At 42.8% G+C, this 27,340-nt stretch overlaps 5 protein-coding genes across 11 annotated transcripts; 3 read left to right on the forward strand and 2 right to left on the reverse strand.

Moving 5' to 3' along the window:
• The first annotated feature begins 658 nt into the window (after positions 1-658).
• LOC136937729 (ferritin, middle subunit) lies at positions 659-2,099 on the forward strand. Its single transcript, XM_067230887.1, has 4 exons — positions 659-945; positions 1,239-1,385; positions 1,507-1,632; positions 1,748-2,099. Exons 1-4 carry the CDS (start codon positions 844-846, stop codon positions 1,901-1,903), a joined length of 531 nt encoding a protein of 176 aa, XP_067086988.1. The 5' UTR covers positions 659-843; the 3' UTR covers positions 1,904-2,099.
• A 2,083-nt stretch (positions 2,100-4,182) lies between these two features.
• LOC136937745 (ferritin, middle subunit-like) lies at positions 4,183-6,394 on the forward strand. Its single transcript, XM_067230889.1, has 4 exons — positions 4,183-4,381; positions 4,738-4,884; positions 5,110-5,235; positions 5,352-6,394. Exons 1-4 carry the CDS (start codon positions 4,280-4,282, stop codon positions 5,496-5,498), a joined length of 522 nt encoding a protein of 173 aa, XP_067086990.1. The 5' UTR covers positions 4,183-4,279; the 3' UTR covers positions 5,499-6,394.
• A 3,095-nt stretch (positions 6,395-9,489) lies between these two features.
• On the forward strand, positions 9,490-12,354 carry syt5a (synaptotagmin Va). The gene is made up of 9 exons (XM_067233105.1): positions 9,490-9,637; positions 9,784-9,798; positions 10,001-10,176; positions 10,707-10,799; positions 10,947-11,114; positions 11,219-11,386; positions 11,486-11,603; positions 11,735-11,868; positions 12,145-12,354. Exons 1-9 carry the CDS (start codon positions 9,490-9,492, stop codon positions 12,352-12,354), a joined length of 1,230 nt encoding a protein of 409 aa, XP_067089206.1.
• Positions 12,355-14,085: 1,731 nt separating this feature from the next.
• On the reverse strand, positions 14,086-20,432 carry tnnt1 (troponin T type 1 (skeletal, slow)). 3 transcript variants are annotated; one of them, XM_067232992.1, is made up of 15 exons: positions 20,387-20,427; positions 17,960-17,987; positions 17,824-17,837; positions 17,334-17,414; positions 16,960-16,977; positions 16,610-16,630; positions 16,083-16,101; positions 15,888-15,948; positions 15,620-15,736; positions 15,378-15,455; positions 15,104-15,217; positions 14,829-14,938; positions 14,524-14,614; positions 14,396-14,436; positions 14,086-14,264 (listed from the first exon to the last, which is right to left on the reverse strand). In XM_067232992.1, exons 2-15 carry the CDS (start codon positions 17,983-17,985, stop codon positions 14,219-14,221), a joined length of 837 nt encoding a protein of 278 aa, XP_067089093.1. In that variant the 5' UTR covers positions 17,986-17,987; positions 20,387-20,427; the 3' UTR covers positions 14,086-14,218. The 3 variants fall into 3 exon arrangements, with proteins under 3 accessions (XP_067089093.1, XP_067089095.1, XP_067089094.1); XM_067232994.1 differs by lacking the exon at positions 17,824-17,837 and having other exon boundaries at positions 17,334-17,412; positions 17,944-17,987; positions 20,387-20,432; XM_067232993.1 differs by lacking the exon at positions 16,610-16,630.
• Positions 20,433-20,946: 514 nt separating this feature from the next.
• Positions 20,947-26,218, reverse strand: pih1d1 (PIH1 domain containing 1). Of its 5 annotated transcripts, none has more exons than XM_067232988.1 (11): positions 25,961-26,218; positions 25,265-25,347; positions 23,845-23,902; positions 22,789-22,977; positions 22,588-22,649; positions 22,403-22,484; positions 22,061-22,157; positions 21,672-21,704; positions 21,466-21,544; positions 21,167-21,310; positions 20,947-21,042 (listed from the first exon to the last, which is right to left on the reverse strand). In XM_067232988.1, exons 2-11 carry the CDS (start codon positions 25,343-25,345, stop codon positions 20,998-21,000), a joined length of 870 nt encoding a protein of 289 aa, XP_067089089.1. In that variant the 5' UTR covers positions 25,346-25,347; positions 25,961-26,218; the 3' UTR covers positions 20,947-20,997. The 5 variants fall into 5 exon arrangements, with proteins under 5 accessions (XP_067089089.1, XP_067089088.1, XP_067089087.1 ...); XM_067232987.1 differs by having other exon boundaries at positions 25,957-26,218; XM_067232986.1 differs by lacking the exon at positions 25,961-26,218 and adding an exon at positions 25,565-25,944.
• Positions 26,219-27,340: the final 1,122 nt, after the last annotated feature.

Genomic DNA, 27,340 nt, shown 5'->3' on the forward strand with positions numbered 1-27,340 from the left:
TTATAGACCATAAACTCTTTCAAAACTGCAATTGGTTTGGCTGAGTCATCTGTATCAAGGTCATATGCCACAGTAGCATTAAGTTAAAGCATGGGACAAACCTTTGAGTACAGATTAAGAATACACATGTCCGTTCCTGTTCGACCGCATAAATCGGACATTTTAGTATTTAGCTGGTAAACAGAACAAGATGAAAGTTAGACTGTTGCATATATACATTCCTATTAACCTCCAACATGTTAGGAAAAAGTAAAATAGTAGTGGTGTTCATTTAGAAAAACTGTGCATTACCCTAAAAGTAGCTTGTCAGCAGATATGGGAATTTAGGAATGGGAATATAGGAAGGATGGCTGCTTTACAGCTTTGTCATTGAATGACTACTCAATCCAGAATATGAATAATAATACTTTTGCTTTCCTTGTTGGCTAAGAATCTCACATGCATTTATACTGGAATAGTCCGCAGTTGCACACGTTTATTCTCCAAGTCATTAAAATCATGTTAACCTTTTCCCCGGTCATGTGTAAAATGACGTAATTCAAAACCCCGCCTTTTATCCAATGAACGCTCGATTTGATTGGCTATGCTGTTTGCAACGATTTTACTGACGCTTTCTTTCAGGAATACATAAATACAGACTTCATTTTCTCTACTTCACACAGCGCCGAGAAGACATCGAAGGTTCTTGCTTCAACAGTGATTGAACGGAACTTCATCTTCCAAGCCAAAATATCTGAACATTCCGGAACTCGTATTTCTACCTTTACTTCAACACTACTAGCAAAATAGTTTGAATCTATTTTTTTATTGTACGTTTTTGATAAGAAAACAAAACCAGCCAAAATGGAGTCTCAGATCCGCCAGAACTACCACCGCGATTGCGAAGCTGCTATCAATCGTATGATCAACATGGAGCTTTTTGCGTCTTATACCTACACTTCAATGGTAAAGAATAGCCTATTTCGGACTATTTTGTTCCACGCTATACCGATGGGGACAAGTCAATCTCACAACAAAATATTTCATTTATCTTTCTTGGCTATGTAGGCTAACTAACAGACGGGTGTTTGTATACAAGTGGCATTCGAAGAAAGATTATGTTCGCAGAAACATTATTTATCTTCAGTGGAATGCTGTGTCGTGCTTAGTGGGAGCGTTGTCAAACGTTAACTTGCCATACTGGATGAGTCATGTTTAACCGCTGTTGACAACAATATTGTGTTTTTTCTCTACTGTAGGCCTTTTACTTCTCCCGTGACGATGTGGCTCTCCAAGGATTCTCAAAGTTCTTCAAGGAGAACAGCGATGAGGAGCGCGAGCATGGCGACAAGCTCATGTCTTTCCAGAATCAGAGAGGGGGACGTATCTTCCTGCAGGACATCAAGGTAGTGTAACCATTATTGATTTAGGGATCAAAATACGTGTGTGAAGAAACAAGGTCCTAGACTTTTGATTTCATGTAATAAAAAATCAAGTATACTAAGTGCTGACCCTGTTTATTTGCAGAAACCAGAGAGAGATGAGTGGGGCAGCGGGCTGGAGGCCATGCAGTGTGCCCTGCAGCTGGAGAAGAACGTCAACCAGGCCCTTCTCGACCTCCACAAGGTGGCTTCTGCTAAGGGAGACCCACATGTAAGTTCCACTATACTGGTCTTAAACTGCTTTCTATTGTCACAGAAGTGCCTGAATGTGTGGTGTTTGTTCCTGTCCCCTGTCTAATCCCTGTTCTCTGGGTGTTTCCTTCTAGCTGTGTGACTTCCTGGAGACCCACTACCTGAATGAGCAGGTGGAGGCCATCAAGAAGCTGGGAGACCACATCACCAACCTCACCAAGATGGACGCCCAAAACAACAAGATGGCCGAGTACCTGTTCGACAAGCACACCCTGGGGAGCCAGAGCTAATCTCTCTAGCTCACAGACATCAGCTTCATCCTATTTTGGTAATGAATAGAGAAGTGTATCTGTGCATCTTTGGCAGTACAATGTTCACCCTCATTTCTGCCCACTCAAGTGTTTTTCACTGCCATGCATGTTGTATCAAGCTTGTTTTGCTTTAATTCCTCTGATGCAAGTGACTGATTAAACATTTTGAGCTGGATCAGTTTCAGTGCTTTATTTAGCTTTTCAGAATTATTGGGCTACTACATTTAGTCATTATGCTAATAAATGATTGGTTTCGAACAGAAATGCAGACAAATTGTTTCGAACAGAAGCAGGAGATTTACAAACCCCATGTTAAAGAATATTTCCGAAGGAATAATTTTATAACATACATATGCACAACCACCCTCAACTTCACCCTTTGAACAGTTGTCCTCTGTAAAGAATCCAGATGTGTCAGTAGGCAGTACACCTGCTCCAGCTCCTTAAAGACTGGCTGCACAGCCAGGAGAGGGAGAACGCAAAGCACATATGGGAGGACAAGCTTGGTTCATAAGTTAGGTTATGTCTGAGCAAGACTTTTTTTTTTTAAAGTCTTTATCAAGACGAAGATGTTCCAGCTAGTCCTAGCTGTTTGACATATAAGGAAATAGGGGGGAAAAAAAATACATGATCACGGCAACATTCTGATAATGTGCACTTAGCACCACTTTCAATCCATTCATTCCACACCACTTGTGAAGGCTAGCATAGGCCAGGTGCTGATAATTGAGGATCAGAAGTGCAATGTGTCTGCAAACAGTATTTTGATATTATGAGCCAACATTTGTTGCGTTGTTCTAATTTGGGTGAACCCTAACCCTAATACAAGGTTAAATGCCAGACCAAGTTCTTTGTAGTTTATTGATAAGAAATTATGCAATCAAACAATGAATACAACACACCAAGGTGTCTCAGTCTAGATCCAAAGGGGGGGCAGACCAGGCCATTCAAGGTGGGCGGACTAGACCCAAAGGTCTGATGTCCAGATGCAAAGGGATACATTCTCCATGGTCGAATGAATCTTGTTCTCATCTCCTGGTGTTGACTCTCACTCTCGAGTTGTGAGGCCCATTGTATTCTCTCCTTGTCCCATAGTGTGGTCATCCCGCCTCCGCCATCTGGTACCTCTCACCAGCCTTGACGTCAAAGAGCTCTCTGCAGCAAATCATATCACCCCGCACACCCCTCCCTGCCAGTAGGCTGACTTTATTGCATTCTTCTCCTCACTAAAAGATACATTCTCCTGAGCAAGGCATATTTCTCAGTTTCACAGACACAGTCACATCTTGGTGCATAATCATACAATTGGAATATGAGTTCATCATTATTATATCTGGATCATTGATTATATTTGGAATATATTTTGAGGATTGTCATTACACATTTTGTATGTCTGAGGTAGGCTATTGATTATCTTTTTATTCAACGGAGCCTAATCCAATTAGGTAAAGTAGCCTACCTACCAAGGCAGACAAATACGAGAATAATACTCAGCGTAGGTGTGTAGCCTAAAAACAAAACAAAAACATGTTTCGGCAACATGGGGATCCAATAAGGAAATAGCTCTGAAATGGTAGGCTATTGGACTTCGAGATGCTGAGTCACTGACCATGACACAGCAAAGAAATGTGGATTTGCTCGAGTCGGCACATTAGCCTAGGTCGTGTTACAGGTGACAGTGAGGAAACACCCTTAATTGTAGCATCAATTCCTAGAATTTCAACTAGGCTATAACAACACGGAAAAAGTAATGTCATGGTACCACACACAGAGAGAAGATGCACTAATGTCCACAAACCACTAAAACTGACATTGGCATGGACTTCTTCACACATTTGGTGAAGTTTCACAGTTTAAATCAACAATCTAATTTATAACAACTGAACAGGTCTCCAAGTTAAACATATAGGCCCAACAATAAAATAGGCTATATGATGTAATTTCATGCAATCATAGTGCAGGGTTGGGTTATCGTGAAGATAGGTGAAAACCATTAGGCCTAGTCGTCACTGATGCTCATGTTAGTTGTGGTAGCCTATTGATTGAGTTATATTCCACACCATATATTATTTAAAAAAAAAAAACTTAAAAAACCAACTTGAGACAGGTGAGGTCAGGTGAGGATTGTAATAACAGGTGGAGTGTTTCCAGGTATTTTGCAAAGTGAAGTCATTTAATGATCCCGCCTATTTCCTGACGCGTTCTTTCGGGACCAATAAATTGAGACAACTAGTCCTTCAATTCATAGCGCACCGAAGACATCGAAGATTCTTGCCTCAACAGTGATTGAACGGAACTTCATCCTCAAAGCCGATTTTTTTTTAATTGCACGTTTTGACAAGAAAACCAGCCGAAATGGAGTCTCAGATCCGCCAGAACTATCACCGGGAATGCGAAGCTGCCATCAATCGCATGGTCAACTTGGAGCTTTTTGCCTCCTACACCTACACTTCAATGGTAAGAATATTATCAATTAACCTAAATAATTTATTGTGTTGTTTGTGCTCCATGTGACGTTGGACTGCCATCTACTGGTTGTTTCATACAGCCTATGCTTTAGGCCACTGTTTCTCAACTGGTGGGACACAGGGGTGTGAAGAGGGTCGCGGACATGTGCTTCGGCTCCGTCAAAAAATCTAACTTATTTTTGAAGGTTTATTAAAAGTTATAGTAAAAGTGGTAGATATTCTTCAATGAAAGTGCTGTGTCAGGCTTACTATTTTTGTTGTCAGTTTAGTAATCATGACTGAACAGTCACTGAATGAGACATGTTTAACAGCCTCAACTCTTATCTATTTTTCATTGTCTGCCAGGCTTTTTACTTCTCCCGTGATGACGTGGCTCTCCAAGGATTCTCAAAGTTCTTCAAGGAGAACAGCGAGGAAGAACGTGAGCATGGCGACAAGCTCATGTCTTTCCAGAATAAGAGAGGGGGATGCATCTCCCTACAGGACATCAAGGTAAAGGTTATCCATTACCCCTCCACACATACACACCATGTTAACAGGGCAGTCTAAGTTATTTCACATTTTACTTCTTAGGAATAAAATTGGTGTGTAAAAAAACAAACAAGCACACAGTCTTTAATTGTAACAAATATGGCACAACTCTATAACACTACTTTGAATGAATTATCATCTCAACAAATAAACACAAGTGCTGATCCCGTTTTATTTCTGATGTAGAAACCAGAGAGAGATGAGTGGGGCAGCGGGCTGGAGGCCATGAGGTGTGCCCTGCAGCTGGAGAAGAACGTCAACCAGGCCCTTCTCGACCTCCACAAGGTGGCTTCTGATAAGGGAGACCCACATGTAAGTTCCACTATACCTGGTCTTAAACTGCTTTCTATTGTCACAGAAGTGCCTGAATGTGTAGTGTTTGTTCCTGTCCCCTGTCTAATCCCTGTTCTCTGGGTGTTTCCTTCTAGCTGTGTGACTTCCTGGAGACCGACTACCTGAATGAGCAGGTGGATGCCATGAAGAAGCTGGGAGACCACATCACCAACCTCACCAAGATGGACGCACACAACAACAAGATGGCCGAATACCTGTTCGACAAGCACACCCTGTGCTAAACTTCAGATCATTAGGACCTTCAGATTCCTGGAAAATTTCACCCGTTTGTAGTGTTATTTTTAACTTATATATTTACCTGTATACAATTCCCTGAATGTTTTAATGGTTTGATGTTACTGAGTGATGTGTTGTCATCTGGATTGTTGTATTGGTGGTATGCTATAGTGTGTTTTACTCAATACACATTTTGAGCTGCAGCCTTTTTGGCATTTATTGTTTCTGAAATATGACTTGAATTGGATAGAAACAGACAGTCAAGAGAGAAGTCTTGTTATTTTTTACAATAGCCTCAACGGCAAGTACAGTCATACTGAATCCACCCCTTAATCAGATAAACGGTTGTGATTGACCCAAAAAAGGGAAATTTGTTTGACTGGGAGGGTGGCCAGACCCATCATCCAGAGCAAACAAACCATAGCTTGCACATGGTTTGGTTTCCAACCTAGTTTATTTTGGTGGAACAAAGTGATACAGCAGGAGACACACTTAGTGGAGGAGTGGTGGATGAAGAGAGGTACAGAATCAATGTAAACCTATAAGCCATGATTTGAGACTTTACCCACTTTATTACCTGCCATAACCACACAGGGGCGCCAATTCTTTATGGGAAAGTCCCATTCAGTCCTGAAAGATCTTACAGCCAAACTTTTAAAATGTTTATATTTTACATAATTGTTTGGGTTTGGCTCTGTTGTGAAATAGTTTTGCATTTATAACTTAACTGATGGCAATAAAGCCCAGGATTTCCTCACAATTGGACAAAACGAAGAAATGGGCAAAAAGGAAATAGGGCCAAAGGGTGAAAAGTTACTGGACCGAAAATACAGTGGACAAATTTCTGGTTAATCAGCAGGATAACTGGAAACTGGAGGAAACTGAAATTAAGTGAGATATATTTTACAGTAACAGACCATAAATGTTTGTTATTTTCTAGATTCATGTTCCTGTTTTTTGAATTGCAGAAAAATACTGTACTAAATAGAGACACTAGATCTCTTCGAAAAATGTAAAATGCCCTGGGAGAAGGGAAACAATAAAATATCAAAGTAACCCATCATACGTCTAAGATACTATAGTCCGGGATTGAAAGATTAAGAGAACTCGGGTTTTGGTGACCCGTGTGCTTTGGATGAGAAAGTGCAAGTGCACATAGATTGAGCGAGAGAGAGAGAGAGAGAGAGAGAGAGAGAGAGAGAGAGAGAGAGAGAGAGAGAGAGAGAGCAATGGATGAGAAGGTGGATGGTAAGCAGTTGGCAGAAGGCTATTAACATAGATTAACTGAGCAACGGGTAGGGAGGGAGAGAGAGAGAGGGTGGTGCACAACAGTTCTCTCCAACCACTTTGGAGGTGTCCAGAATTGCATTACAAACAAGACAAGGAAGAAAATATCTGAATATAGGGTGAGTGTTATGTATGTTACTGTCTGTGCAAATTCTAATTTGTTTAGTCAATCCCTTGTAGATGTTGATGAAACCTTTCCACTGGCTACATAGTGATTGAGGGATGACTCCTTTGGGATTGTAAAATTGGCTGGCCTTTTCTTTGTCATAGTGAAGATATTGGTGACATGGGAGTTGAAGTTCTCAACATATCTCCCTGACACAATGACACAAAGAGACATAGCCTACATATAGAGTTTATGCATGTTGTGCTGTTTTACCTGGTCGGAAGTTGCTGAATGCTGTATGTGAATGTTTTATTGATAATAATATTTGTGATTTAAGCAAATTTAATTTGTATACATATTTATATCTCAATTATTTTATAGTCCTTCCAAAGGACAAACATCCATTATGTCTCAAGTCATGTAGGTTTATTTGTCTGCTCAGCTTTTTCTCAGATATCTTGCTCTATCATTTCCCGTCTAAATTAGTATTTGACAACCATCGTATAATAATTAAATAAATAATTTAAAGGACTGCAATTTGCTACATTGTAGGTTGTTTGGTAAGCTGTTAAATCCTGCTGTTTAACAGAACTTTGTAGGATAACAGTGCATTCACTACAACACAAGGTCTAGTAAATAAAACCCATTCACTACTAGTGATTCCCTAGACGGATTGTTGTTAAATATTCAGGTAAATATTCAGGCAGAGCATATATAATGATACTTTAGTTCACCTCAGGGCTTAGTCTCTTTAGTCTCAAAATCCCGCTGCCTGCTGTTCACCTCCAATCTGGACACCAGACTACAAAACCAACTGACTATACACAGGTAATTGTATAGTCATTGTATAAGCATTAATAAACCTTCTTTCCATCAGCCATTCCACTGACAGGATCACACTTCTTTCACCAATACAAATAACTACATTCCGATTAACATTTATCCCTCAACGTTAACATACTCATAATTTGCCGAGACCGGAAGGAGAGTATTCTCCTTATTTACCACATGCCAGCAGGCGTGAATGATAGACTCTGTGGTAATCAGTGACACACTTATCTAGCATCATTAATCTGGGAGCTCTGAAGCTACACCCTCTGCCTCCCAGAGGAGCTTAGCCCAAGTCAGACCGGTAGGACTGTTGTGGAAGAACAAATTCCGTCTGCCCATATGTTGCTTACTCAACCATTCCAACCCTCAGTTAGGCCCTCCCATATCTGACCTTCACTTCTGATGTCACAGGCCTATTAGTAGACTGTGGGTCCCCTTCTCCACTCCTATACAGCTCTTTGCCTCTGTAATCCTCTGCACAGACCCTTATCTGCAAGGTTTAAGGACAAATGATACGGCTAACTCCATGAGCGAGATCAAATTATGGGAATATGATGGGTGTGATGGATCAAATCTCCAATGGATGATACTGTGGTGGTTAACAACAGCTAACAGTGGGCGGGGGTGGGGCAAATGGAGGGGCCCTAATTTGCGTAATCTCTGGGATTTTTGGATTACCTTTGGCAAATAATCTTGTTACGTCCCTGTGCAGAGAGAGATAGAGATAGAGAGAGAGAGAAAGAAAGAAAGTGAGAAAGAAAGAAAGGAACAGGAGAGCATGTGTGTTTTTGTAATTGTGTGCGCATATTTGTGTATGTAAATGTTCTGTATGGATCTGTGATGTAAAAGAGTTTGTGTGTCTGTGTGTGGTGCATGTGTAACACTTACAGATGGATGTCTGACGTAAATGTGTGTGCGTGCATGCAAGTGAGTGCATGTGTGTGTACTGTGTCATGAAGTCAGGGGATTATGAATGGACACAGTAGGCAAAGGAATGAGTTTTACTGTGCATCGACACACGCACGCTATCACAGAGAAGGGGGAAGGGCGACAGCAATACAGAAAGAGAGGGAGGAGGGTTGTGAAAAGAAGGATTGAAACATAAGAGAATGAGTGGTGAGAGGCAAAGTGAAAGAAGAGAGGGACATGACTTTGAAATAAAAGGAAACAAGGAGAGAGAAATGTTTATAGAGGAAGAAGGAAGATAAGTAGCGAGCAAGGGAGGGTGGAGTGACAGAAAGATCCGAGATTGTTGAAATATGGGAGAGAGAAAGAGAGGGAGATAGAGAGAAGAGATAGAGAGAAGAGGGAGATAGAGAGAAGAGAGAACAGAGAATGTGAAGCTGCAGATTAGGGTAGGGAAACAAAATCATAGCAATGTCACAATAGGGCGACAGATTGGAAGAGGTAAAGCAGTAACAGCTGGGCTATGATGAGCGGTCAGAGGGATGGAGAGAAACAGTCAGAGGGATGGAGAGAAAGACAAAAAATAGGAGGGGTAAATGGGAGAAGGAGGGATAGAAGGAGAGAAATAGACACATTAATCCATAAAGTAAGTCAGTCTAAGGTTAAAGGGTGCTCATCCACAAACCAACAGACAGATAAACTGTTATGCCTCCGCCTTAAGGATACTAGAAGGTAACAAGAGGCATAAACTAACACCAGCTGTTTCACCCTCAAGCTGCTTCTCAAATGTAAAAACGTACAGTTGAAGAAGATGGCGGAGAAACAATGTAGAGTATTAATATCCTCCACCCTCTGGCAGAATTGCGATGCGATTGGCCAGTTCTGTTCCACGGGCCCGTCGGGCCGCCAAGGAGGAGGAAGAGCCTGCCCCACCCCCACCTCCTTCACACCACTCGAACCATAACTTCATGAACATGAAGAACAAGTTCTTTAACGAGCTGACCCACATGCCAAGTAAGTGTTCCCAGTAGACAAATACAGGGCAGAAGAAAAGTACTGGATGTAATGTCATGTGAAATGTTATCATAAAAGTGTCATTTCATTTCACCTGATCCTTCCTCCTTTTCATTTAACCTCTACCCTGCCACTTTGCCTCACAGACCATAAACTGAAAAGTAAGTTCATTTTCTCAGTCATGTGATCCCCCTGTTTCCTTCTCTCAATCATGCTCAACAACCCCCCCCCCCCCCCCAACCCCGCCCCCACCCTCCACCCCTGCATCTCTGTCACATTTGAGGGAGAAAGAGAGTCGATTATCCCAGAAGCTTTCTTAACTTGTATCCTCCTCCCTCCGGTCCTGTCATCTCTACTTCCCAGTGCCCATGTGGGCGATAGGGGCCATCGTGGTGGTGGTGCTGGCCCTGGTGGCGTGCCTGGGCTTCTGCATCTACAAGAAGTGCATCAACAAGGGCAAGAAGCCCAAGAAAGTCAGGGAGAGGAAGGGAGGAAGAGGCAGGAGAAAGAAGGACAAGGATGGAGAGGATGGCGAAGGGGTAAGAGGAGAAAGGCTGTCTGTTGTCTGTCTGTCCCTTGACCTGATCACTTGTTGATTTCTATTTACTAAATCATATTAAACACTTCATGGGGAAAATGCTATATATTATGTCAAGTGTTGTTGTCAAAAACAGACGTCCAAGGAAAGTAGTAAAAAAGTAGTCTCAAAATATCTTTCAACAGCCTATTACAGGCCTATCCAATTGATTGAGTCTACAATACACTGTTGAGCAACAACAGCCTATTATACTCAGGATACAAATTCCTTTCCCATACTAAGTTTGCCAACCCAATTCCTCCACCATACTTTCTCTTGTTCTGGTTAAATCTAGTTTATTAAGTGGAGTTTATTAACTGTGCATAGTTTATTAACTGCACAGATAGTAGTCAGCCATTTTAGGCCCCAAAATCTGACCTGGTGTAACCCTCCCTGGTTTGCCTCGCTGTCCCATAATCAATTTCCCACAACAGTGTAAAAAAACATTTTGTCTCTAAAACAAGCCTGACTTACTTTCCCACTGTCCTCTAGGGTGGGGAGAAGAAGGATGGAGAGGAAGAGAAGGAACAGGAGAACTTTGGAAAACTGGAGTTTACCCTGGACTACAGCTTCACTGACAATCAGGTATGTCTCTACATAGAGCATGTCAAGCTCATAATAATCTCAAAGTAAACCTCAAATCAGGACACAAACCATGATGCCCTTAAAACATCAAATGTGTACCAAATCGTTTTTCGTGCCACCATCATCTCTGTCCCCCTCCCTTGCCAGCTCGTCGTGGGCATCCTACAGGCACAGGACCTGGCAGCCATGGACATGGGTGGCACCTCCGATCCCTACGTCAAAGTGTACATGCTCCCTGACAAGAAGAAGAAGTTTGAGACCAAAGTCCAGCGCAAGAACCTCTGTCCCGTCTTCAACGAGACCTTCACCTTCAAGGTCAGTGTCGTTCTCATTTGGGAAGTGGATTGTGGATCTGAGCTTGCTGCAGTGTTCAGGTCGGACCTGACGTGACCTCATTCTCTGCTGCCTCTCTCCCGCAGATCGCCTACAATGATTTGGGTGGTCAGACTCTGGTCTTACAGGTATTTGACTTTGACCGCTTTGGGAAGCATGACGTGATCGGAGAGATCAAGATCCCCATGAACAGCGTGGACCTGGCACAACCCCTCCACGAATGGAGAGATCTGGTTGGAGGAGAGAAAGAGGAGGTAAAATGTTTGTCTGTTCGTCGCTCAGTTTTCTCCATGTCTTGTCATGTCAGTCTACTCAACATAAACATTGTGTTTGTATGGTATTTTCCCTGGCAGGATGAGAAGCTGGGTGACATCTGTATTTCGTTGCGTTATGTTCCAACGTCTGGCAAGCTCACCGTCAATGTCATGGAGGCCAAGAACCTAAAGAAGATGGATGTGGGAGGCTTGTCAGGTGACCTTCTAGAAACAATGATCAACAACAGTTATGATCCTGACAGACAGTACCTCGCTGTTGTTCAAGCAGGAGACACTGAAACAATCGCTTTTCTCTCTCTCGCTCTCTCTCTCTCTCTCTCTCTCTAGATCCTTTTGTAAAGGTGGTGTTGCAGCACCAAGGCAAACGTCTGAAGAAGAAGAAGACGTCAGTGAAACAGAACACTCTGAACCCCTACTTCAACGAGAGCTTCAGCTTCGAGATACCATTCTCTCAGATCCAGGTATCCCACTGCTATGTAATACCCATACAGTGCCCAAACAATAGAACATTAGCACATGAAGCTTTGTAATAAACACAGGAAGCTACAATGTTCTGCAAGTCCAAACATCTCTTATTGTTTGACAATTACATTTGTCATTTAATGCGCTTCTTACACTTCTATTTCATGTGTACTTTGAACATTACATTTAGTCATTTAGCAGACGCTCTTATCCAGAGCATCTGACTTTGGAGTATTTTTAATAGTTTGTCTTCTGTCTACTCTTCTACCATGTAGAAAATCCAGGTGATAATCACTGTGTACGACTACGACAAGCTGGGCAGCAACGACGCCATTGGGAAGTGTTTCATTGGCTTCGGAGCCACAGGAGTGGGGCTACGCCATTGGTCAGACATGTTGGCCAATCCCAGACGTCCTGTTGCCCAGTGGCATACCCTGCGGCCTGAGGAGGAGGTGGATGCTGCCCTGAAGGCACCCATCCGCTAAGCACACACACAAGTACCACACACACACACACACGTGTGACTCGCACATGTGTCACATATGTCTTAAATGTCTGTGCACAAGCACAGACATTTAAAAAAGATCTCAAGCATAAACCTCAACTGAACATCAAATGTACTGCAAGGATAAACGTACTACGAACACACTGAAAACACCAAACTTTCTTTTTGTGTTTTTTGAGTGATGCACATCAGCTCTCTACAGTCTTGTCCTTATGTTCTGGTCTCAACTGTTATATTTTATTTTTGTGACCCCCTCTCCCCAAAAAATAACCTGTTGCCCATTTAGTCATTTGTTTTTACCAATTATGTGTTCTATTTAAATATATATATATATTGTGTCTTGAATGTGTGTCAATGTCTGTGCATGTGTTTGGAGGAGAGAATGTGTATTTTGTTTATTGGCTGAGGGATGTGTGTTTGTGTGTGCAAGTCTGTCCTATACCATAGTTCATGGAAAGCTTCCTCTGGTTTACCTCTTGAATGTAACATGGTGTAAATAAATAGATGATAAAATCATTCCAAACAATAATAGATGAGTGGTTATACAGCCAACTTGCTGTTTCAAGTATTAACACACGCACACACTACAAATACTGTAAACTGCCTTTAAGTAGAACATGTCCATCATTCGAGATCACCCCTCTCTTCATCTGATCAAGGTATTACCCATCCACTTTTCAAACAGATGAGATCATTGAGGGGAAATATTGAATTTACCTATCTCTTTACTGCTGCACCCTATCCTGGTAATCCTAATGGGATTACAATCCTTGTATTTAAGGTAGACCTGGCCTGAACAGTGTTCTTCACATTCAACATGTTAATAGTTACCATAGTCACTAGTCCAACCCTGTTAGTTAACTTTGTGTGTGGTGTTGATTTTCAAGGAGCTTGCGTGCCTGTTTAGATGGCACTACACTGTTGTAAATTGAAAACAGAAAACAAACTATGTCTCCATGTAATATGTGACAAAATCAACAGACCTCACTGAGCTATCATGTGTCCTTGTGGATTTGACTAGAAGAGTGAAATCTGCAATGTGGACTTGGGGCAGACTGGATTAGTGCAATGTCCTCTTTAGTCCCTGTCTCACGCACAGATCTGGTCTCAGCCAAACATGTGAGCAGGGAATTAAAGAGAGAGAGAGAGAGAGAGAGAGAGAGAGAGAGAGAGAGAAAGAGAGAGAGAGAGAGAGAGAGGGGGGGGGGTTCTCTGAGTGTGCTTTCGAAACTCAGACACATGGACTGATCCTAGATCTGCCAGAAGGAAGGTTTAATCATAAAGTTATTACTCCACCTCTCCACAGGAGAGCAGTATTTCCTTTACTTTAAAGGAACCCACAGGGTCCATGCCTTATTCTCAGACCTGCAGTTTATAGGTTTAAATGAACTGACACACCCAAACATGGATTCAATGAGTATTGCTTTGTGTATATGTTTGTCTTTTGTAATCAACAAAACCAAGTCTTGGGTTGTGTGATTAGAGACCTGCATGGATATCCTGTGTATAATGTGTAAGATCTTCTTTGTGTGGAGATAGGCCAGTTAGGGTAAGTGTCTCAACAGTGAACAAACAGAGATACAGAACAGAAATCATTCTGTCCCACAAATAAATCTCTATCTTCATTGCAAGAAAGAACAGGAGGAACATTAGATGCCACACAATAAAACACTTTCTTTCGCAGACGGAAATCAACCTGACAGTCTTTGTTGATGTATACAATATCATTTTATTACCAAGACATATAATCTATGTTGCAGTGTAACACGTGAAGACATGTTTACTGGAACAGGCCCAGAAGAAACAGAATTAAACCCATGTTTAATCGTCTGATCTGAACTCTGCTACTTCCAACGACCACCCACCTTCCCCTTTCCATGGCCCTTTTTACTGTGGATAGGGAGGAGGAAGGAGAGAGAGGGAGGGAGGAGGCAAAACGGATCAGTAGGTGAGAATGACAAATAGAATGTATCTTTGAGAAAGTGAAAATACCATGAGACTAGACCAATGAGTCTACTCACAATTTCTGGGCGCTGGTGATTCTATTGAGGAGAACAGTAATCTGGAGAGAGCACAGTGAAGGAAGGGTTAACGTAAACCCTGAAACAAAAAGTGTGACGCTGTAACCATGGTTCCCAGCATGCCTCACCTCATATTTCTGTTTCTTCATGTGGTCAATGTAGTCAAACTTGTCAGACTCCAGCTCATAGATGCAGTTCCACATCTCTTGAGCACGTTGCCTAGGAGTGAGAGAGACGTGAGAGGGTGGGTGACAGGTGACCCCTGTCCTGTAGCAAGAAAGGTGAGTGAAAGGTGGAGTTTTGGATGGCGTGGCACTAAGGTGTAAGTTCCTCGAAAAGGTGAGTTTAAGAACAGGTTGGACTAAGGTAGCTGCTAAAAATGACAATAAGCAGGAAGGTGGCAGGAAACTCCAGGGTTTGGGGGAAAACTCACTTCAGGCTGTCCTCCCTCATGTTTTCTAGCACCAGTGGATTGCGCCTCTCAGCCAACGTTTTCTTCTTGATCTCTCTTCCTGTAAGGCGCTTCCCCCTCCTCTGCTCTGCCTGACAGAGAACATTGAGAACACTCAGAGCTTCACCCCTGTACCAACTAACCATGAGCACATCTTCGTACAGGCATTCGGTTTAAGATTGATTTGACCATAGTCAATCCATCGAGTTCAACGTGAGTCTGTGAATAAACAAAGTCAATCTAGTAGGATGTGTAACCTTTGCCAAGAAGCCTCCAAAGTTAGCTCCCATGTTAGAGAGAACTTTCTTCTTCTTTGCATCATCATCGGCCTTCTTTTTAGCCTCCTCGTCCTCTTTCCTTTGTCGTTCTTCCTGGACGTGGGAGAAAGAATGCGGGAGAAGGAAACGTGTGTGTATATAAAACAGCCCATTGTATTTGTGGCAGGATGGTCATACCTACAGAATCACAGTCAGAGCAAATAATACATGAGCTACTTTTTCCATGTTTACACAACAATGAAATTAATCCTACCGCAATCCTGGTCTGCCTGTCTCTCTCCTTCTCTGCTCGAACCCTCTGCACCTCTGCTCTCTCTGACCGGCGCCCCTCCTGACAGGATGTAAGTGAAGAGGGAGGTGGAGGCAGAGTCAGGGATTTGTTAAGGTGCTTCTTTGAAAATGTCTTCACAGTCACTTAAAGATCCGGATGAAAGGAACAAACACAGGGATGTAGGCACACTCCGTCCTGTTGACCTAATCGGGCAGATGACTCACAATTCGATCCTTCAGCCCAATCAGCTCTTCCTCCTCTTTCTTCCTTTGCTCAAAGTGGACGTCAATTAACGTCTGCAGCTCCAGCAGGTCTTTTTCCATCCTCTTCCTATGGATGTCCTGAGTGTAGCAGCGACATGGAGGAGAGAGAGAGATGAAGGAAGAGAAGACAGCATGCATAGATCAGATATCGTTACCCTTTTCTCATCACAAGTGACCCTGACTTTTTGACCATGTTTAGTGGACTAAAGTAGAATGCTTTGACACTTACATCAAAGTCAACCCTGTCCCCCTCCGGAATCTTAGGGGGGGCTAACTGAGGCACCATAGGCCTAGAGACAAGATAATGAAACAAAACGTGAGATAAAGAGAAGGAAGAATAGGACCGAATGATGACTTCTTGTTGGGGCCATCTTGTATTATAGGATGCCATATAACGTTGCTATATTAAAAGTGGTACACTTACTTGGGTTTGGGGCGCTCTTCTTCAGAGATGGACATAAAGACATAGAAAATAGAAAGAGAACCAAAGAAAGACAGAGAGAGAGAGAGAGAGAGAGAGAGAGAGAGAGAGAGAGATTAAACGAGTAATGTGAGGGAACAAAGTAAATGCTCAGAGATTCTGAGAGTAAGACATCTGTAATGGTTACTAACAACAGAACAGAAGCAAAGGCCTGCACTACCAGCTATGCTGATGTGGGTTAGCCGCAGTGACAACTGAAATGTGACCCTTTGAAGCCTCACCCTTGAGCACGTTTGTAGTACGAGGCACGAAGGTACGAAGACACGACAGATGCAAAGGTTGCAACTTGCCCTCTAAAATAGGCCGGCTTGATTTGAAACACTTAAAGCTGTTTAGTTCACTTGATGACTAGTGCAGGATGAGTATGGCTGCAACGTTTATTTGGGGGGCTGGCATAATAATCCATATGGTTGTTACATTTAGAGCAATACTTGTTTTTCATGGTTAAAAATAAGCACCCAATCCCTTACCTTCCTCCTGATCTTCCTGCTCTGATTGGTCAGAAATTAAGATAAAGAAAAATTGAAAGAAGGAAGGCAGTAATTAAGGAAGATATAAAAAGATTAAAAATAGACTCATTACACTACCAAACATTAATACATAGAGTGTATGCACAAAAATACACATATGCTTACTGAACAAGTTGTACGTATAACCCACTATTGTAAATGTTAATTTTTATTGTACATAGTCTTCAAACGGAAACTTGCCATAGTAAATTATTTGGGATGGGAATGGGATGCACATAATGACAACATTGTATAACAGTCCATGGCTTGTGGTAAAGTAGCTGATGTGAGATGGTGTGCTTTCACCCTACCTTGATAATCTTGTTGGTCTGATATCCGGGACCAGCATAGGAACAGCCAGTGGAAAAGAAGGCGGAGGGGATATTCACAGGTCAGAGTTAGTGTGTCACCTGCTAGTCAGACATTTTAAAAGAACAGTTTTCTCACCAAGTTACTGTGTTTTCATTAAAGTTACCTTTGGCCTGAAATGGACTTATTAGGCATTTTCTGTCACTGCCAATTAGTTAGATTTGTTTATTTCTTTGATGCTTATTGGCAATTCTGAGACCCATAGTGACCCTGTTCCCTGGTAGATGTGTGTGTGACAGGCCTGAGCCGGACACAGTGACAACATTGTAGGTTGAGCACTCGTGTGTCGGTTGTTAAGATGTGGCCGCCGGCTCACCTTCTCCATCCTCCTCCGGCTGCTCTGACTCGTCTTCCTCAGGATCCGGCTCTGCTTCCTGTTCCTCTGTCTCCTCTGTCTCTGAGAGGGAGGGAGGGAGGGAGGGAGGGAGGGAGGGAAAGAGGGAAAGAGGGAAAGAGGAAAAGAGGAAGTGAGTAAAAAGGGGGCAGACAGATGGAGATGGACAGACAAGGAAAGAGAGAGCAGAAGAAAAAGAGTGGAATGAAGGTTAGAGGACATTACAGAAAGACCACAGCAGAAATCTGTCAAAACAGGACAAAGCGGTATTAAAAAGCAAAGGTCCTTACAGGGACAGATGGAGTGGGAGGGAAACAGAAGTGTGTAATAAATGGCTATACATTTGGGTATTAAACCACAGCATAGTTATGTGCTGAGCTCAGAGTTATAATTACCAGGTCACAGACCTAAACATGATGGTGCTGTGTGCATGTGTTTCGCTAGTGTGACACTAATGCAGATAACAACTCACCTTCTGCATGCTCCCTTCAAAAGAGGAACAAAAAGATACTTGGGTTAGCAGTCTGGTCCAATATTGTAAAATGACTTCTTACACTATGCAGGCAACAGATAGAGAATCACTGTAAAGTACAGTGTGAGATACTTACTCATATTCCTCCTCTGCATCTGACATGACTACAATAGGAAAGATACACACATTAATAAAGGAATCAAGATACGACTGCCAGTAGTATTACCATCACAACAATATACTGGACGACAACTTAAAAACACGAATAAGAAATGCAGTGAGGTATCGCTGCATTGGAGGGAGTCAGGTGGTTGAGCGGGTAGAGAATCGGGCTAGTAATCAGAAGGTCGCTGGTTCGACTCCTGGCCGTGCCAAAATGACGTTGTGTCTTTGGGCAAGGCACTTCACCCTACTTGCCTCGGGGGAATGTCCCTGTACTTACTGTAAGTTGCTCTGGATAAGAGCGTCTGCTAAATGTAAATCACACTGTTTGTAGCATGTCTTGATAGACATTTTAGGGCCTAGTTATGTTTTCTTTTCTAAGAAGATTGCCTTTTGCTCGTTGCTTGTGAAGGAAATGCAGTGAATGTCATCCCAGACCAGACACAGGGGATGGTATGTGACGCTTGGCGCTATAAATGGTTTCCCTGTGTGGCTGACATCTTCTTGGCAGACAGACGGGAGATTGACAGTGTGTGAACAGGTGAGAATTTACCAACTTTGTCCGTTTTTTATGACAAGGAAACAAAAACTGCACAAATATCTACCCTCGGAATACCAATCTGGAGACCAAAATAACAATGACAAAGTTGTATCCATTCCACTCTCATCTGTCTTTCATCCCATTGTCGCCCTCTATAATGACTCTCCATCTCTCTGTCACCCAAAACAATTTATAGTCCGCCTGTCATTGCCTGGATGAATTTATAGTCCCCATAGCTGTCATCACCCCATGTCCTCTCACTGTTCCTGTGCACATTCCAATGCCAGCCTGAACTGCAGGGCATCCGTGTACAGTTTGCCTTCTCAGTAAATCTGACACTAATGAGGTAGTCTGTCTGTTTACCTTATCAACAGACAAGGTGACGGACACCTGGGATTTATTTTACTGTATTCACTTAGCAGACACTTCTATCCAAAGCCAAGTACAAATGGGCAAAGTACATAAAGTAAATGTAGTACATAAAGTGAATGTAGTGCATAAAGTGCAAAAAATCATAAAGATCATGGACTTAAAGTGCAATTCTAATAATATTTCAGTGTTGAAGACCACAGAGAATTTGGCTGATTGGCTGGGGCCAGTACTAAGCACACTATGTTCACCTCTATGAAACACCTTTAAGGTAATTCAGTTACCTTAAAGAGTCAAGTGCACGTGGTGAGACAAATCGAGTGCTTCCTAAAATGAAAACGATTAAGTACAGTTTGACCTGGTTATCCCTCTATTCACCCCAATCTGGGTGTTTGCTGTAGTACTTGATGACAAACGGTGTTCATGTTCATGATCCAAAATCAGAAGACCTCATCATCGTGTATTATAATAGCTATTTAAACACCACTACGTCAAGAATGACATCCAACAGGTGGACCCATTCTTTTCCAACAGTAGGGGAGGATTAGGCCTATGGAAAAGGGATATGAAAGATGGATGATGAAAGCGATAAAACAATGGAGGGAGGCAGGAGGTGGTTAAGATTTCAGGCCAGCATGACTAGGCGAATAATCTGACGCCAATCATTTAGAGATGAACACAGTGGAAGCTCTGGGAAGACCGAGGAGGGGATTTGAGGGAGGAGTAGAGTTACCCTGAAACATTGGCGGGGGTATTAGTCAGGAAATTCTAAAGGGTTAATTTTAGTCAAGGACGGACGCCTGTTTGTGGACGAGAGGGAAGGAGGGGGAGACAGAGGGTGAGCTGTGCCCTGTCATTAGCACTAAAGAGTGTTTTGTGTGTTGGGGAAATCTTGTCAGAGGTGCACAACCCTTTAACACAGTGTGTCACACACTTTTCACTCCCTTTGTAATCTTCAACAACATTTTTTACAATTTCTCTGGTATGAAATACCCCCTAACAGAGGTGAGATAGGAGTGAGAAATGCCCCCTAACAGAGGTGAGATAGGAGTGAGAAATCAAGATGGTAAGAAAGACAGAAAATATAAATCTAAAACCAAGTTTCACAGCAGAGAGCACCTAATCAGAAGAGACGAGATGCCAATCACAAAAAAGTGACTGACAACATCAACTGCATAAAATGTGTATGATAACTGAACAATGTACCAATCCAGTATCAGTGTTTCCTCAGAGATACAAAGACAGAGGAATGGCCAGTCAAATCATTCACATTGAATGAGCGAAGTGACTGGGGAGGAAAGCCCCGGACAAGAGCAGAAGGTGAAGTGTCACCCTGAACAGTTACTTGTCAGTATGTCTACAATTGCAGTTAATCTAGCTTTTATAATTGATATGGCTGTATATATACATAGAAAGAGTATAATATTATATTTCCCCTTCTGGAACAGCCAAAACCCTTTTGATGAGACCCAAACACAGAGAGACACTTACCTAGAGCAAGGTGTGGTTCCCCTGACACAGAAAAGAGAAAGACAGACTGACAGAGAATGCTATTGTTGAGACAGACAGACATAGTTTTATACAAAGAGGGAGGGGTGGGGGAGAGAAAGGGGGCAGAGAGCCATGGGTGGATTAGGGGGAGAACTTTGTGACAGAAAGACAAGCAACTCCAGGGATTAAGAGAAATGGAAGATGACCTCACTGGACAAATGGGGGAGAGCAATGGGCAGGTGGACAGGGGGATGACAAAAGACAAAGAGGGGGGGGGGGGGTCCGAGTTTGAAAGAGAGAAGGGGACAACAGAGGGAACAGAAGAGCAAACCAGAACCAAAAATAGATGACTGAGGGTTTTACTCCCCTCATTCCAAGAAGGGGGTCTTTGGTTCATAGAAACACCCAAAGAAGCACCACGGACCTGCATCAAGATGCTGCACTGACCTGCAGTTAGAAGCTTTCAAATGTATCAAGAAAAGTACATTCCATTTTGTCTGACAACAATTATGACTTTTCATAGTTAAGTGTCCAATATTGACAAGAACACAACCACTGAGACCATTTATACTTCATTTTAATTGTATGCAGTTGAATGAATAATTTGACATTTAGTTTCTTTCTGAAGATACCACTGGCATTGTGACTGTAAGAATCTGTATGCACACAAGACGCAAAGAGAGAAAGAGAGACAGAGATTAGTTCAGCAACATGACACTCCACAGCATGACAAATGAAAAACCTCCCATGAATGATGCGTGGAATCGCGTCACACTGTACCTGTGTGTTAGTGTTGTACTGAGCAGCACTGCTCTCTTGGTCAATGAAGAAGGGAAAGAAGATATCGAGATGAAAGAGAGAAGGACGGGCATTCAGGACCAGCCTATCCTCTCCTAGATCCAGCACCAAAAGGCGAGAGGATGACTAGACACCAGAAAGAGTAAGGGAGAAAGAGAGGGCAGTGAGCTGTGGGGTTTCAAGCTTTCCCTATCGTTTAAGTTAATGATCTGGAGGCACAAGCGTGAGATTTTCTTGAATTAAACAAAGATCCTTTTTGCCCATGTGCGAGTTTGTCTCACCACCCCTGGAAGTTTAATCTCTGCTATCAAATACTCTGGATCACCAACAGGGGGCTCGACCAACAAGGAGAAATCTGGGCTGTAGGGAAAGAAAGAAGGAAGGGAGGAACAGTGTTTTGGATTATTTTTTCTTAACACCAGCAAATCATGTTTAAAATATGTTTTAACTTCAAAGCATGGTGGAGGGACCCTGCATCTGGTCTCACCGTGTGACTCCAGCAGGATGCTCAGAAGAGTCCCTGAGATGAGAGAGGGAGAAATGTGTTTGAGGGTAGTGTGGCAGCTATAGGTCTATGGAGGCCGTCCATTACAAAACCATGAGGGACTAAACACACCTTTCTATCAGTGATAGGGATGGAGACATTGTCAACTTAATTTTGGGGGGACGTTTCTTTACCCTTCTCCCTGTTCACAAATTAACTGAGTATACCAATTTATTATAGATGAAGCATCTAATTGATAAAAAATACAATTTGAAACCATAACCAGACAACTTTAGTCTTGCTGAAAATGCTAGTGAAAATCAAAAGGGGAAGTATAAGTGTGTGTGTAATTGACTGGGTAAGGGAGTAACTTCTGGAAAAAAAGGACCTACTTAGTGTTAATCTCTTCAATGACAGGTCTGTTCTTGCCTCGGATGTTCTGCTCGTTAACAGAACCCAAGAACTTTCTGTTCTTTAGAATCTTCCACTCTGCCAATAGACAGACATGCACAAATACATTTTTTATTGAGCACATGCCTTGATCCAAGGCAACATAAAATTGTGCATGTAATAAGTACATTGGATAAGCAAGGAGCATATGCACAGCTCTAAATGCATTTCAGTAGTTAGTACCAAGGAAGGGACAGCATTTTACCAGGCAGTGCAACAATAACACAAATGAAAGGTACTAATAAAACACACAATAATGATAGTAATTAATTTCACAGACTGACCTCTACTGAGCTCCAGGTTGTATTTATTCTCCAGTCCCTCTAAAGACACTGCTAGTAAGAACTGCTGGAATAGTGGATCTTTCTGGAAACACATTTCACATCACAATTACTAATGTAACAAGATACAGACACAAATACACCCAAAACGATATTATTCCACTTTGGGACAGTAGACACACACATACCTGGCACTTTTGAAAGAACTCTTGATTGATGACAACATCATAAGCTGTACAGACCTGGGAATCTGTGAGAACAAAGGGATAAGGTTACCAGAAAGTTGAACTTAACAGTTTGATGATACAGACATAAGCTATTATAGGCCTTCCAGGCCTTGTATTCAGAGCCTTGCAAGCCGAGGGGGTTTCAGTCCCTCAGACACTCACTGTTGTCCAGCTCTGTGTGAGGCTCTCCAAGACTCATTGGTACCCTGTATCCCCCAGGGTCCTCGGATTCAAGCAGCTCCACTAGCTCATCCCTGGAAAGGGCTGGTGGGGGAGGGACTGAGGTAGACTGACAGATGTTGATGAAAATCTTGTGTTTGTCTGGGAGTGTCACAGTCTTGATACACATGCCTAGAGAACATCAGAGGGTTAGACCATGTTTATCTTAGAAAATTTGGGCCCAGTTTTCCAGACATAGATTAAGCCTAGTCCTAGACTAAAAGTCTTTCATTGGAGATCTTCTTTGAGTGTTTCCCATTCATTGGCTAGACTGTGGCGGCCTGTCATAGTCTACTTTGTCCCATCATAGTTTCATAAAGTTTCAAAATGAACCAAAAATATGAGTATGACATAATATGTCTCATGACATACTACTCCTGACTCCCAGTCAGAAGTTGATGTATGAGGGAAATAATGATTTGTTTATGCCATCTACTTGCAGGCAAACCCTCTAAATCAAGGTGGAATCCTGAATGCAGAGTGACTGCCAAACTTTTAACTCATTGTACACATTTACATTTAGTCATTTAGCAGACGCTCTTATCCAGAGCGACTTACATTAAGTACAGGGACATTCTCCCCGAGGCAAGTAGGGTGAAGTGCCTTGCCCAAGGACACAACGTCATTTGTCACAGCCGGGGAATCAAACTGGCAACCTTCAGATTACTAGCCCGCTTCCCTAACCGCTCAGACACCTGACTCCCTAATTTGTCTAATTGTAGTTACCTTAATTTCCAGGTCAAATCAGACCTTCTAACAAGATAAAAAGAGAGCACCTGGCTTCCTGCCAGAGGATCTATTGTTCGAGTCCAGAAAAATCAAATGTCTGTTTACACTAAACTCTTTACGCAAAGTTATTCATAGATAGCCTCTCATCTTTGCTGTCAAAGTGCACCAGATTGATGAGCCAAATGCACCAAACGTTTTTCCAGCAGGAGGTTCACCCCCCCATAGTCTCATTTAAAAGAAAAACACTGGAGCTAAGGATAAGATACTGACCTGGCTGTGGTCGAATAACCCTTGAGTCAGGGTTTGCAGTTGGCGCTTTGGACATTGTCTGCAGGAGAAGAGGAGAGAAAGTAAGAGAGGAGGAAATAAAGAGCAGAATAGTATAGAATTGTCCCCATACCAACATAGTTGTTAGGAATTTGTTTGTGTGCTGACAACAGATAGGACCAGGCATAACAGAACAAGAGCATTCACAACATATGAACAAAATAGTTTACGATAAATACAAAATGTGAAAGAAGGTGCACTTAATATGCACCTTTTTAATAAGATAAAAGTAATGTCAAGGATCAGTTATATATCATATTGCTGATAAATGGAAGAGGAACTGTTCAGTAACTGAATGGTCTTACAGTATGTACTGTTAAGGAAACGGGACGTTTTACATTTACTATCTCTGAGCCTTTAGCCTGAGGGGAGGTGTGAAGAGGATGTTGGCAGAATGAGTCATTCATGTGTCAAGTATCTTCAGCCCTATTGCAGAATGTGGGTTTTATATCAGAGATCAACATTAGTTCACAGCCAGTGAGTTTTGAAGGCAGGGTGCACAGATGTATCCAGTTAGCTCCGTTGCTGGGCTGTTGAACTGTCTACCATACCAAACAGTTATTGAAGAGATGAGCATACTTTCTATCACAGCATTAGACATGTACCATCCCTTGCATAGGTAACAGCCAGATGGAATTTAGAGAGGGGCACAGCATACTCAACAGACCAAGGCCTATACCCCCACCCGGAGCACCACCCCTCACACTTGTCCCAACCCACGTTGCCCTGAACTGCCCCCTACAGAAAGATACCCCTCGCCTGTCTGATAACCCCCCTCAGTCACCCCCTGAACCATCTGCCTCCCTACCCTTCTCTGCTCCTGAGCCTTGGACCCAATGCACAACATCAAACTTGATCACACCCAACTATCAGTACACATTTCTTTACATCCACCACATGTCATGTACATATTGTCAGGATGTTCTTAATTGTTATTCTCAGGTTATTCTCAGTTGCAAGGAGAATTATTCAGTATTATTCAATTGATCCATTTCTTATTTATATTACATATATAGTCGACAAGTATAGTAGCTAAAATAGGTTAAGAATTATTATTACTGATTTAGGCCGCTAGGGGTTGTCAAGAGGCGCAGGACCAAATAATATGCACCTGTACTTTTTAGAAATGGCAAAAAAATTAGAAACCTGTCAATTCTTTGATGAGAAGCATTCGCTAGATGTTTTCAAACCGGTGCTCAAAACCGATCATTATAACTGAGGTTAAGACAACAGGTCTGTCTCAGTTGATTGTCTTGACAGATTGTTTGCCTGTTGTTGTTGTTCTGATTGTGTAGCCACTCTTAATAAAAAAACTTTATCTGGTAGGGAGGGACATGGATCTAGCAAATAAGCCAATACAGACCTGCAAAAGAAGCTGTTGATACAACTCCTCTTGCTGCTGAAGCTCCAGCTCTGAGCTAAGCAGGGATGAGTCAGTCTCCATGTCTGAAGGGGGTGAGACGGAAAAACGACTGAGATGGTAGTAGCATGGCAGTAGCCTACATGTTAACCCCTGTCCCTAACTGCCAATGAAATGCTTGCACAGCACTAATTAACGGATACTAAGAAACTAGGTAGATATCTATGTGTTGTAGTAAACAGCTAGCTGAGTTAGAAAGTAGTTATTACTACTTGAGTTAGAAATGTTTGCAAAAATGTATACCTAGTATGCCACTTCAGGAAGTCTTCATTCAAGCAAGCAGTTTTAGTTATTGCTATAGCTCTAACTAGCTGGCGTACAGTGTACTCCGATCACGACCTACTGTACCAACATGCTACAGTCGACAGCTAGCGTTAGCTAACTACAGGCACTAACTAACTAGCTACCAGTTCGTGACTAGTGCTACTATAACGAACAAACTACTGTAATCTCGCACTAGCTTTCTATTGCTAATTAAGTTATCATGTTGCAATTTCGTTGGGTTCTCTTTAGGCTAGCCTAGCTAGCCCAATTGCTAACTACTAGCAAAGTTTTCACTGTTTCTTTCACCTGCACCAATTCACACACAACAGCGACAGCAATTACTTTATGACTAGGTCGAACGTCAGCCTTACCTACAGTGTACTAGACTACCTTTGAGGATACAACAACGTCCTGGATTTTGAAGTGTCAACGTCTTTTCAAAATAAAAGCCACATTGTATATTCCCTTTTTTCGCCTTAAGTTACAACCAAATAATATACATTTGGTAACAGTCTATACACATGTTCCTGACTACACAATCCTACTGTTTCTTTATGAGCTCCGACTTTGCGGGGGGGCCTCTGCAAAGTCCCGGGGTGTTGGACCGAATTCTCACTCCCCCGCAGAATCCCACTCCCCTACGCGTGAACGCGCACTGCCTTCCTAGCGTATTGCTAGTTGTAGTTTGACGAACCGAGGCGATTTTTACAAGCCTAGGTTGGCGATTTTTACAAGCCTAGGTTCCCTCGTCTTAGGCTTTGAGGAAACTGTCATTAGGCTATTTAATTCATGTTTCATCAAAATATAAGTTATGTTGTGCTGCACTTTAGAGCCTACACGATTAGTATGTCGTGCTACTCGTAAAGTGGGGGGGGATTTCGGCAGGTAGGATGTTACCCACCATCATCCCTGTGCCCAAAAAGCCAAGACCAACAGGACATATTGACTACAGACCCGTCGCCCTGACCTTTGTGGTAATGAAGTATTTTGAGCGCCTGGTGCTGGCACACCTCAAATCCATCACAGACCCCCTCCTGGACCCCCTGCAGTTTGCCTACAGAGCTAACAGGTCTGTGGACGACACAGTTAACATGGCCCTCCACTTCACCCTACAGCACCTGGACTCCCCAGCATCCTACGCCAGGATCCTGTTTGTGGACTTCAGCTCTGCCTTCAACACCATCATCCCCGCCCTGCTTCAGGACAAGCTCTCCCAGCTGAACGTGCCTGATTCCACCTGCAGGTGGATCACAGACTTCCTGTCTGACAGGAAGCAGAGTGTTAAGCTGGGAACACACGTCTCTGACTCCCGGTCCATCAGCACCAGATCTCCTCAGGGCTGCGTCCTTTCCCCTCTGCTCTTCTCCCTGTACTCTCCCTAGGGAGTCAGGTGGCTGAGCGGTGAGGGAGTCGGGCTAGTAATCTGAAGGTTTCCAGTTTGATTCCCAGCCGTGCCAAATGACGTTGTGTCCTTGGGCAAGGCACTTCACCCTACTTGCTTCGGGGAGAATGAGAGGATAGTGCCCAGGAAGCAGAAGGACTCCACAGTGTTGACTGGGGAGTCGCACAGGGTGATGGGGGTGAATGGGGCTGTATTCTTCCTGAAGTCCACAACCATCTCCACTGTCTTAAGAGCATTGAGCTCTAAGTTGTTCTGGCTGCACCAGGTCACCAGGTTGTCAGCTTCCCAGCTGTAATCAGACTTGTCCCCGTCAGAGATGAGCCCAATGAGGGTGGTGTCGTCCGCCAACTTCG

The sequence above is a fragment of the Osmerus mordax genome, chromosome 3 (genome assembly GCF_038355195.1).
Source record: "Osmerus mordax isolate fOsmMor3 chromosome 3, fOsmMor3.pri, whole genome shotgun sequence".
NCBI lineage: Eukaryota > Metazoa > Chordata > Actinopteri > Osmeriformes > Osmeridae > Osmerus > Osmerus mordax.